Source organism: Neovison vison, chromosome 7 (genome assembly GCF_020171115.1).
Source record: "Neovison vison isolate M4711 chromosome 7, ASM_NN_V1, whole genome shotgun sequence".
NCBI classification, from domain to species: Eukaryota; Metazoa; Chordata; class Mammalia; order Carnivora; family Mustelidae; genus Neogale; species Neogale vison.
In genome coordinates, this window is record NC_058097.1 from 59,261,759 (window position 1) to 59,277,400 (window position 15,642).

General features: G+C 45.3%; 1 protein-coding gene across 2 annotated transcripts; it reads right to left on the bottom strand.

Annotated features, from left to right (window-relative positions):
• Positions 1-286: 286 nt before the first annotated feature.
• On the bottom strand, positions 287-15,264 carry ZNF582 (zinc finger protein 582). Of its 2 annotated transcripts, XM_044257539.1 has the most exons (5): positions 15,191-15,264; positions 13,522-13,609; positions 11,944-12,070; positions 11,609-11,704; positions 287-1,926 (listed from the first exon to the last, which is right to left on the bottom strand). In XM_044257539.1, exons 2-5 carry the CDS (start codon positions 13,528-13,530, stop codon positions 605-607), a joined length of 1,554 nt encoding a protein of 517 aa, XP_044113474.1. In that variant the 5' UTR covers positions 13,531-13,609; positions 15,191-15,264; the 3' UTR covers positions 287-604. The 2 variants fall into 2 exon arrangements, with proteins under 2 accessions (XP_044113474.1, XP_044113473.1); XM_044257538.1 differs by lacking the exons at positions 13,522-13,609; positions 15,191-15,264 and adding an exon at positions 12,478-12,558.
• Positions 15,265-15,642: the final 378 nt, after the last annotated feature.

Below are 15,642 nucleotides of genomic sequence, written 5' to 3' on the forward strand. Positions count from 1 at the left end.
GTATCTGGCTGGCTTAGTCAGTAGAGCATGTGACTCTTGATCTCAGGGTCATGAGTTTGAGGTGCACATTGGGTGTGGTGCCTACTTTAAAAAAAAAAAAAAAAAAAAGTTGAACCCAAGAGTAATTTGGCTGGGTTTTCTTTCTAATCACCAAGAAAATTAAAACTTCTGGCTGTTGTTGGGATGTCTCGGTGGCCCAGTCGGTTAAGCACCTGTGTCCGGCTCAGGTCATTATCCCAGGGTCTTGGGATCAAGTCCTGCATTGGAGTCCTTGCTCAGCGGGGAGCCTGCTTCTCCCTCTGCCTGTGCTCACTCACTCTGACAGATGAATAAATAAAATCTTTTTAAAAAACAAACTTTTGGCTGTTGTTAAAATTATTACAGTGCGGTTAATAAATGTGATCCTGTAATATGTTAGGCCCAAAATCTTTTTCAACCTTTCCTTGCTTCATTAATAATCATGGTCTAAACAATTTATAACCATAAAATTTTTCATTATGAACATTACGACTCAGGATAAAGGACAGCTTGAATGAAGGCATTCCCATTTGCAGTACATTTTTCAAGTCTTTCTCCAAAATTTAAGGAGTAAGTTGGGCCTTGCCTAAGCTAATGGGCTCTCCCCATTGCTTCCACTGATATGGCTGCTTGCTAACATCAACTCTCTGATGATTAGTAAAGGGTAAGTGCTGATGGAAGGCTTTTCTACATTTATTATATTCCTTTGGGTTTCCTTCTTACGCATTCTCTGATGTTGACCAGCAGTTGAACTGCAATGTAAAGTCCTCCCACGTCCCTTATATTCACAGGACTTTCCCTCAGTATGGATCCCTTGATGCTGAATCAGTTGTGAGCAGTGACTGAAGGCCTTCCCACATTCCTTACACTCATATGGCTTCTCACCCGTATGAATTCTGTAATGTACAGTAAGATGTGAGACCCGTTTGAAAGCCCTACCGCAGACCCTGCATTGGTAGGGTTTCTCTCCAGTGTGAATTCTCTGATGTTGCTTAAGCTGTGAGCTCACCCTGAAGGCCTTCCCACACGCCTTGCATTCATAGGGTTTCTCGCCAGTATGGATTCTCTGATGTCTAATAAGCGTTGAGCCTTGGTTAAAGGCCTTCCCACATTCCTTACATTCATAGAGTTTCTTGCCCGTATGAATAGTCTGATGTTGAATCAGCTGAGACCGATGACTAAAGGTCTTCCCACACTCCTTGCATGCATAGGGTTTTTCACCAGTATGAATTCTAAAATGTACTTTAAGATGTGAGATCCTGTTGAAGGCCTTGCCACATTCCTTACATTGATAGGGCTTCTCACCAGTATGAATTCGCTGATGTTCAATCAGCTGTGAGCTTCGGCTAAAGGCCTTTGCACAATCCTTACATTCATAAGGTTTCTCACCAGTATGAACCCTCTGATGTTGTATGAAATTTGAGCCGGAATTGAAGGCCTTTCCACATTCATTACATTCATAGGGCTTCTTGCCAGAATGAATATTCTCATGTTGAATTAGTCGTGAGCCGTATTTAAAGGCCTTGCCACATTCCTTACATTTATAGGGTTTCTCATTAGCATGAATGTCTTGATGATTAATAAGGAAGTCTTCCTGCCAGAAGTCTTTTCTACATTTGTTATATCCATAAGGTTTTTCTTCAGGATGAATTTTCTGATAAAAAGGAAAGGATGCTTGTTGGTTTAAAGTAGGTATTTCTTCACGACTGATCGTCATTTGACTCAGCTGTCCATCTGCATTTCCCTGTTGTCCATCAAACTGGCTTCTGCATTCCCAATCATCTTGGAACCTCGAGCACTCAAGTCCGTAACTTGTAAGGCTTTCCATTATCTCCCACTGTGGTAACTGCATTTCATAAATGTGCTGCTCTGTGGAGGATGCCTGGCTATCACACTTGGACTCCAAGACTGTAAAAACAGAAAAAACAAAAAACAAAAAACAAGTATTTGGTTTTCTCCCCATTTCCAGAAAAAGGAACTTCTGTAGTGAAAACCAGAAAACTTAAACCCATGATTATACCTATAAACTCTTGAATGTGGCTGGGCAATTAGAAAATGGATAAGTAGAACAGAGACAGAGGAAATACCGTAAATTGAGATGAAGTAGTCAGAGGGAGGTTATAAGAGTAGATCCAAAATGTTAGCGTGGATCAGAATCACCTCTGAACCATGTTTTTTTAAAAAATGAATGTTTCAGGGCACCTGGGTGGCTCAGTGGGTTAAGCACCTGCCTTCAGCTCAGGTCATGATCCCAGGGTCCTGGGATCGAGTCCCGCATCAGGCTCCCTGCTTGGCAGGGAGCCTGCTTCTCCCTCTCCCACTCCCCCTGCTTGTGTTCCCTCTCTCGCTGGTCTCTCTGTCAAATAAAGAAATAAAATCTTTAAAAAAATCTTTTAAAAAATGGGCGCCTGGGTGGCTCAGTGGGTTAAGCCGCTGCCTTCGGCTCAGGTCATGATCTCAGAGTCCTGGGATCGAGTCCCGCATCGGGCTCTCTGCTCAGCAGGGAGCCTGCTTCCTCCTCTCTCTCTCTGCCTGCCTCTCTGCCTGCTTGTCATCTCTCTCTGTCAAATAAATAAATAAAATCTTTAAAAAAAAAAAAAAAAAGAATGTTTCTATGAACCCCTGGAAAACACATACAATCTAGAGTAACAGACGAAATCACTGGGTGCCTGGGGCTAGGAAAATGAGCAGTCGTGTGTAGGAGCACAAAGGAACTTTTCAGGGTGGTGACTGCGTTCTCTAGTCTGTGGTTACGGTTTTGCAAGTGCACAGATGAGTCCAAACTCATCAAAATATTGTACTTAGAATGTATGCATTTTATTGACTATAAATTATACCTCCATAAAGAGATTTTAAAAAATGATGGGGGGCGCCTGGGTGGCTCAGTGGGTTAAGCCCCTGCCTTCGGCTCAGGTCATGATCTCAGGGTCCTGGGATCGAGTCCTGTATCGGGCTCTCTGCTCAGCAGGGAGCCTGCTTCCCTCTCTCTCTCTCTGCCTGCCTCTCTGTATACTTGTGATTTCTCTCTGTCAAATAAATAAATAAAATCTTAAAAAAAAAAAAATGATGGGGAAGGGTGGCTGGATCTTCATCTGGCCAGGGGTACACGATGGCGCATCTGCTTGGGAGGGGAAGTGGTAGGACAGGGAGGCTGGTCTCACCTCTTCACTGGGAGCTACAATAACACAGCTGTGGTGTCCTGCTGTGATGCTTTCTATCTCTGAAGTTCAACTGAATACCATAGCTTAGACCTGGCGGTCTACTAAACCAGCCTCTCCGGGACCTTTCCATTGCCTAAATGTAACCCCGGAAAAAGGGCTCTGTTCCTTGTTTAGAGGATCAGGCCACAACTTAATGGGGCGAGTTCTTTGGAGCAACATTCTTTGCTGCCTATTCTGACTACAAGGAAAAGTCAAATGGTGTACTCGATCCTGGTTTTAACTATGACGTGCTTTCAGCTGCAGTGTCCTGTTTTATGTAATCACAGCAACCGTTCCCATTTGGCTAATAAAGAATTAGTTATAGCTTAATGCAAGGAACTGTAGGGAGAGCAAATGGGTGCTTTTGAATGTGCTTATGAAGTGTAGTAGACAGGGATGCCCGGAGGGCTCAGCCAGTTATGCATCTGCCTTCAGCTCGGGTCATGACCCTAGGGTCCTGGGATGGAGTCCAGCATCAGGCTCTCTGCTCAGTGGGGAGCCTGCTTCGCCCTCCGCCTGCCGCCCCCTCTGCTTGCGCTCTCTGCCAAATAAATAAATAAGATCTTTAAAAGAAAAAAAAAGTGCAATAGACAGAGGACTAAAGAAGACTTTATAGGAACAGGTCTGCTTCATACAGTGGCATATCACAGAACATTATTCACTTGGTTATCTGTGAAAGTATTAAGGAAAAACTGCTAGAATAAAAAATTAGTTTGACAATGAAACATGATGAAGAGTCTATGAAAGAAATATCAGTTTGTGGGAATGACGCTGGTGTCATCTCACAACCTCGTACTATAACCCCAATGCGTCCACATGAAGTTGTAAGAACAAAATTATGTGAAGAAGACACAAAGTATAGATATTTTTTTTTCAGACACCATGTGTGGTTGTTCAGAAGGTTGGTTCTGGGTCTATTCACTGTGGTCTGACAACTCCAGTGAGACAGACTCCGAATTGGCCATGATGATGGCAACTCGTGAATTAGTGGCTGACCTACTCAACGACGAGCAACATCCGCCTGCCATCCTATAAATGACAGCTGGGAGACCGCAGTGGAACAAGGGCCATTAAAGCCAGCCTGGCAGAAACAGAAGACGAGTCTGGGAATGCTTATCTATGCCCAAATGGGAATTTGGTTTTAGGAATTAAAGTAAGGCATATTACTTGCTTTTTGGGCAATATGGGGAAAAACCCTGGCTGCCTCCGAGGACAGGCCACTAAAAACACTCCTCTCTCCAGAACACCACTTTTGCCACTTTTCTATCACAGACACCTGACACAGTTGTATTGATTTATGGCCGAGTATGATGTTGTTTATTATATGAGCCCTTTCACACTCATCTACATTAAGCCATCCCTAACTATATACTGTGTTGGAAGCATCCAAAGGTAATACTGACAGTCATAATTTCTGACTTCTGGCTTCTGTTCAGCTCCCTATTAAGTTCCAAAATCACAAGAATAGTGAGGTCTCTTCTGTATTAACTTAATGGACAGGGACTGGCAGAGTATCTTAAAGTTCATTACTTAGCATCAGTGTCACTGTTTTAGAAAACCGAAGAATTGTCTAAAAATCTCATATATAGTCTCAGCATCAAGATATTTTAGCTTCTTCATATGAACCTGAAGGGATCCCAACAGCCAAAATAGTCTTGAAAAAGAACAAAGTTGGGGGGCGCCTGGGTGGCTCAGTGGGTTAAGCCGCTGCCTTCGGCTCAGGTCATGATCTCAGGGTCCTGGGATCGAGTCCCGCATCGGGCTCTCTGCTCCGCAGGGAGCCTGTTTCCTCCTCTCTCTCTGCCTGCCTCTCTGCCTACTTGTGATCTCTGTCAAATAAATAAATAAATAAATCTTTAAAAAAAAAAAAAAAAAAAGAACAAAGTTGGAGGTCTCACACTTCCTGATTTCAAAACATACCACAAAGCCACAGTAATCAACACAGTGTGGTACTAACATAAAGGCCAGATGTATAGACAAATGGAACAGAAGAGAGAGTCCAGAAATAAACCTCCATGCATATGGCCAAATGATCTATGCTAGGGAGCCAAGACAACACAATGAAGAAAGGACAGTCTCTTCCACAAATGGTTCTGAAGAAATTGGATATCCTCATGCAAAAGAAGGAAGCAGGACCCTTACCTTACACCATATAAAAAAATTAACTCAAAATGGATTAAATACCTAAATGTAAGACCTAAAAATGTGAAGTTCCTAGAAGAAAGCACAGCGGGAATGTGCAATGTCATGACATTGCATTTGGCAATGATATCTTGGATATGGCACTAAAGGCCAGGTAACAAAGCAAAAATCGACAAATGAGACTGCCTCAAACGTAAAAGCTTTCATGCATCAAAGGAAACAGTCAAAAAAGTAAAAAAAAAAATAAAGTATATCTTCAGAAGAGAAAATATTTCTAAATCATGTATCTGACAACAGGTTACTATCCAGGATCTATGAAGAACTACAATTCAACAACAAAAAAACTACCCTATTCAAAAATTGGCAAAGGACTTAAATAGACATTTCTCCAAAAAAGGTATACAAATGGCAAAGAAGCATATGAAAACGTGCTCAGCATCACTCATCATTAGAGAAATGCAAATCAAAACTATAATAAGATAAGGCTACAAAGCCATTAGGATGGTCACTATCAAAACAAAACAGAAAGCAACAGGCATTGATGAGGATTTGGAGAAACTGGAACCACTGTGCACTGATTATGGGAATGTCAACGGTGCCATCACTATAGATAAAATATGGAGGGGCACCTGGGTGTCTCAGTCGGCTAAGCGTCCAACTTGGTTTTTGGCTCAGGTTGTGATCTCAGGATCAAGCCCTACTTGCTCAGCAGGAGGTCTGCTTGAAAGATTCTCTCCCTCAGGACCACCTCTCACGTAAACTTTCGCTCTCTCAAAATAAATGAATAAATCTTAAGAAAAAATAAAGAAAGGAAAGAAAACGACAGTATGGAGGGGCACCTACCAGCTCATTTAGAAGAACACGCAACTCCTGATCTCAGGGTCATGAGTTTGAGCCCCATGTTGGGTGTAGGTTACTAAAAAATAAATAACTTTAAAAAAAATCACAGTATGGAGAGTTCTAAATATAGAATTACCATATGAAACAGAAATTCTACTTGAGTATATATCCCAAAGAATTGAGAGAATCTGAAAGAGACACCTCAACACCCATGTTTACTACAATATTATTCACAGCAGCCAAGAGGTAGAAGCCACCTAAATGTCCACTGACAGATGAATGGAGAAAAAATCATGTGCATTAAGATGGAAGGAAATCCTGCCACATGTTACAACACAGATTAACCTTAAGGACATGATGCTAAATGAAGAAGCCAGACTCAAAAGGCCACATATTCTATGATTCCATTTATGTGAAGAAGCAATTCCATGGAGATGGAAAGCAGATTACAGGTTGCCTGGCTGAGGGAGAGGGCAACCAGAAGTGACTAAGTAAGTACGGGGCTTTCTGTAGGCTGTGTTCAGGAAAGACATACCTCTCAACACAACTCCACTACCCATATGTCCCTTCTGATCCTTCTGGTGACAAAATGTGTGCGGGCTTCTCCCTCACACCAAGCAATTTTCCAACTCTAGTGGATACCAATTGGGTGTCCTACAGATTAAGTCTGTTTTCACACTGGCTCTCTGCAGAGATCTGGCTCTCTGCATCTACAGGTTAAGAGCTCAGGCTACAGACCACCACTGCTCCCTTTACCCCCCTCACACCACCCCAGTAAACTGGAGGTTCCCACAACCCCTCTTGGGGTTCCATCATTTGACAGAATGCCTTACAGAACTGAGGAAATGGTTTACTTACTAGATTGCCAGGTTACTACAAAGGCTGTAACTCAGGCTCAGTCAGACGAAAGAAATGCAGAGAACAAGGTATAGGGTGAGGGGTGTGAAGATCCCAAACCCTCTCCAGGAACACCACCCTCCCAGCACTGCCACGTGTTCCCCAACCCAGAAGCTCTCCAAATACTGTACTTTAGGGACTTTTTAAAATGGAAGCTTCATTACATAGGCAGGATTGATTAAATCCTTGCCCTTTGGTGATTCAGTCAAAACTCCAGTCCCTCCAGAGTTTGGGGGATGGAGCTGACAGTTCAACCTTCTAATTACAAAACTGGTTTTGCTCTCAATCAACCCCCATTCTGAAGTGATCCAGGTGTCCCCAAACACAGTAATCTCATTAGCATATAAGAAGACACTTAGTATCTCGAGATGCCAAGGGTTTAAGAGCCATGTGCCGGCAGCAAAGGGGTGAGAACCACAGGGTGATAAAAATATTCTGAAAATAGATAATGGGGACATTGCACAACACTCTGAATGTACTAAATGCCAATGTACTATATCCTTTATCTTATGTATTTATTTTTAAAGATTTTATTTATTTCTTTAGAGAGCATGACTAGGGGGAGGGGCAAAGGGAGAGAGAGAATTGCAAGCAAACTGTGCGCTGAGCATGGAGACCGACATGGGGCTCGATCACCACCCCGAGATCTTGTCCTGAGCCGAAATCAAGAGTCAAATGTGCCACCCACTGAGCCATCCAGGTGCCCCTGTACTATTCTCTTTAAAATGGTTTAAAAGGTGAATTTTCTTATGTGTATTTTACAGTATTTTTTTAAAAATTAAAAAGAGAATTTTCCAGAAAAAAATATAAATTACCACAACTGACTCAAGAAATGCAACATTTGAATGTTTAGATTCAACGTTCAGTATTAGGAGTTTAGTATTAGGAAATCAATTCACATAACTCAGACTTCACAGGTTAAAAAAAGAAAATTTAATATGAAAAGGCAGATGCTTCTTTAACCAAATAAAATATCTCTCTTTCATTCCTAGATATATTATGCTTAATGAAAAGACACAAAAAACTTTCCTACTAAGGTCAAGAACATGATTAGGATGTAAACTACCCCCATTAACAATGTTCAAGGTACTACATAATCAGTTTTCTAGTCAAGCAAAAGAAAAAAAAAAACCCCAAGAGCTATAAAAATGCAAAAAGATTATCATCATTTACAGATGATGTGACTGACTACTTGGAAAGCTCAAGAGTATTATATGAAAAACTGTCATAAATAATGAGAAAATTCAGCATGTTGGGTTAACTACAAAATTAATCTGAAGATGTGAATGGTTTCTGCCATATACAAAACACAACTGGTTGGGTTATAATAGTGATGAAAGAGCCCCATTTCCAGAAACAGCAATAAATAAATAATACCCAGCAATAAATATAATAAACCATGTACAAGATCCATACTAACAAAACTTTAGGACAACCAGGAGGTGGACATAAATGAAGGGAAAAACCCATCATGTTCTTAAAGAGATTAAAAAATCAATAAAAAGACAAGTTTTCTCTTCAATCTGTAAATTTACTGTGATCTCAAGTAAGAATAATGGCATGATTTTTTAAATTTTTAAAAAATTTTTATTTATTTTTTTTAAAAGATTTTATTTATTTATTTGACAGAGAGAGATCACAAGTAGGCAGGGAGGCAGGCAGAGAGAAAGGAGGAAGCAGACCCTCCACAGAGCAGAAAGCCCGATGCAGGGCTCAATCCCAGGACCCTGGGATCATGACCTGGGTCGAAGGCAGAGGCTTTAACCCACTGAGCCACCCACGCACCCCGGCATGATTTTTTTAAAACCGGTATTCTAATTTGAAAGTTCAGATGGAAAAATAAAGAAGGAGAGCCAGGAAAATTCTGAAAAATAAGAATGAGGAGGAACTAAAAACCTTCAATAATGAAAACTGCTTTTGGACACACAGATGAAGAGATTAATGAGACAGAACCGGAAGTCCAAAAAAAGATGCAGAGGTTAACAGAGTGGATGATAAAGGTGGCTACACAGATTAGTGGCAAAAAGATATTAGTTAACAGATGCTGTTTGCATAAATGGATGACCACCGGAAGATACTGGCACGCAGGATACCCCACAGGGAATCATCGTCAGCAGCACAAATGCGCTAGGAAAAATCACAGGAGACTCATGTACAATGTCAAAGGGGGACATCCTCTTTGATTATGATGTACACCCACAGATCAAAGAAGTCAATAAAACTCAGCCCCTCAAACAAACAAACATGTGCTGCCAGACTGAATGACAAAAGCAGCACATCTGTTCTCTTCTCTCCTTTATTTTTTTTTTAGAAGATTTTATTTATTTATTTGCAGGAGAGACAGAGAAAGAGAGAGGGAGGGAGGGAGATCGCACAAGCAGGAGAGTGGTAGGCAGTGGGGGAGGCAGGCTCCCCGCAAGCAAGGAGCCGGATGCTGGACACTTGATCCCAGGACCCTGGGATCACGACCCGAGCTGAAGGCAGACGCTTAACCCACTGAGCCACCCAGGCGCCCCCATATCTTCTCTCCTGATGCTCACTCCGCATCCCACTTCGCTCGCTCCCAGGGGCCAACTACCACCTCCGTGTGGATGAACCCACCGCGTCTGTAACGTTTGGTTCCTCGTTCCCCCCCGACATCCTCTGACAGAACACTTCGTGTGGTTAAAAGTGTTTTTGGTGGAAACTTTGTCAACAACAACACATTCTTGGTCTCGTGTCGTCACACTTGAACTCTGGTTCTCCATCAGGGAAGACTTTGACCCTGGGGGGCATCAGGCCGTATCTGGAACATTTCTGTCACAGCTGAAGAGGGAGAGGATTCCTAGCAACTAGTGAGTAGAAGCCACGGAGGCTGCCATCACCCCACCGTCCACTGGATGACCACCCCCCGCCCCCCACCCCCGCATCGTGTCAACACTGTGGAGGCTGAGGACCTCTGTCCAGAGCAAGAACCCCCCAGGCAGAGGGAAGAGCAAGGGAGCAGCCCTGAGGCAGAACACGCTCGCGGCCTCAAAGCCTTGGCGGAGCGCTCAGGTTGCCACAGCAGAGCAGAGCAGAGCAGCCCTGACAGAGATCACACAGGGCCCATGAGGCCTGAAACATTTACTGTCTGGCCCGTTAGAGAAAACACTTGCCAGCTTCTACATTAAAGAAGAGCAGAGAGGCTTGTGCGGCTGGAGCGGAATGAGCCACAAGGAGAGAAGCAGGAGAGGACATCCCAGAGGAAGCGGGAGGCCGATCAGAGAGCAACACAGGCCAACGAACTTTCTATGATGCTGAAAATGTTCCACAGTACCCTCATATGGTGGCCCCTAGTGACTCGAGGCTACTAGCGACTCGAGGCTACGGAGCATTTGAAATGTGGCTACAGGCTACATGGAGTGGAATGTTACATTTTATTTAAATTTAAAGTTAAAATTTAAACAGCACATGTGGCTGGTGGCTATCGTATTGGATGGCAGATAGAGGCTTCGAGGCCGTGGTAATCGATTCTGGATTTTCTCTTGAGTGAGATGGGAACTTGCTAGTAGGTCTTGAGCAGAGATGCACTACACCCGCACTGAAGTTTTGAGCTCCCTCTAGCTGCTGTGTGGACAATACAGTGTAGTGGGCCAAGACAGAAGCAGAGGGATGGGGAGGAGGCTACTGCAGGAGTCCTAGCCAGAGATGATGGCACCGTGGGCGGAATGGTGCCAGTGGTATCGATGAGAAGTGGTTAAGTTCTGGCCATATATCAATGTAGAGTCAAAATGACTTGCTGACAGACCAAATAAGGAAAGTCAAGAATGCTTTAAGAGATTTTGACTTGAGCAAGTAGAAGAATTGAGTATCCAATTACTGGAGTGGGGAAGAAAAGGAAGAGCAAATTGTTAGGGAGGATCAAGGACTCCTTTCTGGACTCACTAAGTTCAATCCCCAGTGAAAACTAAGTGGGCATGACGAGAAGGCAGCTGACGAGGGTGGAAACGTTCTTTGTCTGCACCATCCAAGGCAGTGGGCACAAGCCACAGACGGGCTACTGAACCTCTGAACGGTGGCAGGGCAACTGAGGTACTGATCTTTTTCAATGTACTTAATGGTAATTAATTTAAAGTGCAACAGCCACATGGGGCCAGTGGCTCTGTACTGGACAAGACAGGCACAAACAGTATTTATAGCATGGTAATGGAGAAGATCCTCGGGAAGGAAAAATAAACTGGAAAGATGACAACCAAGTATGAGCCCTGGGGGGGCTCCAATATTTAAAGAAAATGAGAAAATCCCCTCAAAGGACGCTAAAGGAGGTTTAATGAGAAAGTAGTGATGACCCAAATACACAGAAATGTTTCAGGAAGAAAGGAAGAACCACTTTTGTGAAATGCTGCCAACAAGCTACAAAGATGGTAACTGGCACCTGGCCTCTGAGTTTGGCATCTTGGAGGGAAAACGTTCTACTTAAAGGTCCTCTCGTCCACCCACCAGACGGTTATCAGAGGTGGCTTCTGTCTTCCCACACAGGCCTCACTCACCTGGACACTGGCTTCTTCCTGCTGCTTCCTCTACCAGCCAGGGCTCTCTGCCTTGCTCCAGGAAGGAGATCACGTCAGGTTTGTAGATGGCAAGACCTGAAGGTGGGAAAAAAACCACGCCACCAGGCTATGATGTGGGACCCCAGAACTCGGATCCAGGACCTGATCAGTGAGCAGGAGAGCCCAGAGGAAGATGCGACAGTCACCCGAGGATGGGGGGAGATTCAGCAGCAGCCCAGGTAGCTGCTCTTTGACCACTCAACAGGTCCCCGGAAATGGAGAAGGAACAGATCTGCCAAGGGTAACACAGAAACTAGCCGGCCAGGCCATCTTACCCAGTGAGACCAGGTTGCTATAGGTCTCCAGCATCACATCTCTATACAAAACCCTCTGAGCGGGAGCCAGCCGTTCCCATTCTTCTCGGGAGAAGACTATGGCCACGTCCCTGAATAGGTCTGAATCCTGAAACAACAGGCAGGTGTGTTATTGGCATATTTCAAGGAAATGCTACTTGGAGGGATGAGAGGAGACGGAGGAGGTCTTTGCAGGAATGGGGCGTTCTGGTGAAAAAGAAGTTTGGGGCTGGAGGCCTCCAGTGTGAGCAGGTGACCAGAGAGGGCGGGCATGAGTAAAACAGTGTCATCGAGATGTTCTTGAGCATTCCTTTTTCCTACAAACTCAAGCTCTGTACACAGATCTGAGAGGAAAATTAAAATTCAACCAAGTGGAGTTTCCCCACTTGTGACAAGCAGTGTAGCAGACCACGTCGCCTACTCTGTCCTTGGTGTACCACAAATTCTCAACAAGAGACCTGTAATTTCTACTTTTGTACAATAACAACAAAAGAAAACACTTTTTGATAGACTTACCCTCAAATGTTTTATTAAAGAAATGTTTTCTAGCTTGGAAAATAGGATTTTCATATACACTGAGAATTAGCTGAAGACATAGGTTCATCAGGGGCGCCTGGGTGGCTCAGTGGGTTAAGCCGCTGCCTTCGGCTCAGGTCATGACCTCAGGATCCTGGGATCGAGCCCCGCATCGGGCTCTCTGCTCAGCAGGGAAACTGCTTCCCTTCCTCTCTCTCTGCCTGCCACTCTGCCTACTTGTGATCTCTCTGTCAAATAAATAAATAAAATCTTAAAAAAAAAAAAAGACAGGTTCATCATTATGTTAAAACATATCAAAGCATTCTTCCTTATAGGAAAAATCGTAAATGAAGATTACTCTTATTAGCTGTATGATTTTCTATCAAGCGATGAAATGACTCAGCCACCCTCTTATTTTGGATGCAGAGTTTGGACCAGACATCTGAAGGCTCTTCCAAGCTCTGCCTATCAGGATTCTGAAAAACTCATCCGTCTGGTAGGTTACCTCACAATGCCCTCACATCTGCACCCTTCTCGTTCTCAAGCTGAAGAAGCTGCTATAGAATGACCCAAATGCTCTGTCGGACCTCAAACCGGACCTTAAATCTGGCATCTAATCTCCCACAGATACCCAGCTAAGCCTCAATTACACACCCAATCACCAATCCCTCCCAAAGCAGGAGATCATGCCTCACACTGAAACTGAGACCAAGCAAGACCTATCCCCATGCTTTTCCATGTCATATCCCTCATAAGCATTCATCTCCATTTCATCTAGCCTAGGTTTTTATTTTATCAAGGAAATGGGTTTCTGCTTTATCTAGCCTCCTGGCAGAACATCACACAATCAGAAGATACGGAATGCTACACAGAATGAACCCATGGGCGTTGGTCAGAGTGGAGGGGGCAGTGGGAGAGGAAATTAGCTGCCTGGTCTTTTTAGTCACTAAAATGGGGACCTCTGAAAAGAGGATTCTTGGATGAAACCCAGGTGGGAGGCTTCAAGATAAACAAAGCAAATATTAACATGATTTTAAAACTCACAAGGGACATGACTTTAAGAATTTCATGGGCTGATGGGTCCTCCTCCTGGTTCCTCTCTTGGGAAGGGCAGAGTCCTGAGATGGCAGAGCTAGGGGAGGAAAGAGCAAACATGAGAAGCCAAGCTTGCCCTACAACTCCCAGAATGCCATGGTTACAAGTCCCTACCTTTTTACCTCCCACTCCCCACAAAAACTAGAGTTGGAACACTATGGCCCTTACCCAACTCTAGGAAGCATAGCTTTAGCTGTCGCAATGAGACAGTGGCCCTTTCTTCCCACTTTCCCTAAATATCCAGGGAATCCCACCTTCTTACTGATGCAGATCTGTGATGGGGATGCTCAGTCCTGGTGCAGTGACTAAGACCACATGGTGTCCCAAAGCTGAGCAAGGCTGTCCTCAGGCCAGGGAGGGAGCACAGTCTGCCTAATCCAGCATCAGCCCAGCCCACACTGAAGCCTTCCCAGAAAAAGACCCTTTAACTGTGTCATGTCCCCAGTGTAACACCTCCCTGGCTCCTTACCCAACTTCCAAATTCACGAAGAACCTTACAGCCCTACCTAAGGCCTGGTGGACACCACTTTGTGGACCCTGCCTTGAGCCCACAGAGGGAGTGTGGTTGCAATGGGCAGATATGATGGCTTCATTACCATCACATAAATGTGCTCCTGCACAGAGATGAACAGTGAGCAAAGCTGTGTGCACAAAATTTACTGGAATACAGAACAAAAATGAGTACATAAAAGTCTACAGGCAGGCAGCTGGCTGAATCACTGTTGGCAGAGCCTCATGATGGAACACCGACAACTGTCGAAAATGATGTGGGGAAACGTTAACAAGTGGTGTCTTTACACAACATGAGAATATTCTGCAAAAGAGGTCAAACGCCCCACCTGTTGGCACATGGGCTTAAAAACAGAACTGGAAAAAAAGAATCCAAGTATGAAGAACGAGGTCATTCAAGCACTTGGCGAGCTCGTCACCCAACCAGCAGCGTTCTACAAAGGAACGCAGAGCAGCGCCCGGCACGTTACAAATATTTACTTCTAGGAAACACGTAAATGAAGGAACTGATCGCTGCGGAACAGGTAACACACCCTTTTTCTTATTGTGACCACTGCCTGAACATTATCTGTTAACAGGTTTATCACATCTTATGACACAAGCGGCCCGTGATTTACTCAACCATTTCCCCACTGTCGGACACAACTTGTGAAAGTACGGGATCATCTGAAACGGTCTCAAGTTGAAGCCTGGGCTTCTGAACGAGTCGCGCTCAATACTCTGAGGTCTTTGCAACTGTTTGAGAATCTCATGAAACAAGACTTTTCCCACATTTAAAAAAAAGAAAGGAAGAAAGAAAGAAAGAAAGAAAGAAAAGGCACGCGTAGGAAAGGCTGTAAATATCCACCAGCATTTCTGGGAGTCGGGGACCCTTCACACCCACCTAAGGGGTCCGGACACCGCGGCTATGAGCCTGGACGCGGAAGGGGGCGCTCGCGGAGAGCGCGCGCCGCGGAGGCCGACGGGAAATGTAGTCCAGTGCCCGGAAAGCGGGACACCGACGCTGGGGCGAGACGTTCCGGCTCTTCCCCGCCCCGAGACCCGCCCGGCCGTGGCGCCCGCTCCCGCAGGGACCCCGGTTCGCCTGGCAAGCTCCAAAGCCCCTCACCTGCCGCCTCCTCGGTTCAGGTGCCACCGTGGCCGCACTCCGCGGAGCCCCGGCTGCGTTTCCTCCTCGGTATCGGCGGGCCCGCCGCCTGGAGCCGGAAGATGGCGCAGGCGCACAAAGCACCGCCGATGCTGCCTCGCGAGTGGGTCGTCGCCGCAGTCTCTTCTGGGAAACGTAGTCTCCAGGCACGAAGGCACAGCCGACCCTCAAGGCCGGATTTCACTGAGTCTCGAGGTGGGCGGGGCGCGGGCGTGCCCGCGTGTGGCGGCGCCTAGTGCTCGAGGGGGCGCGTTGCAGTCTGGGGTCCCCGGGCCAGTGTGCGCGTCGCGTGCGCGTGTGCACGCGCTCGGCTGTCAGGTGGCGGGACGACGGGCGTCGTGTGCGGTTCGGGACCGTCGTTGGGTGTGAGTGGTACCGGCGCACGCTGGGTACATGCTCGTCGGAAACGGTCG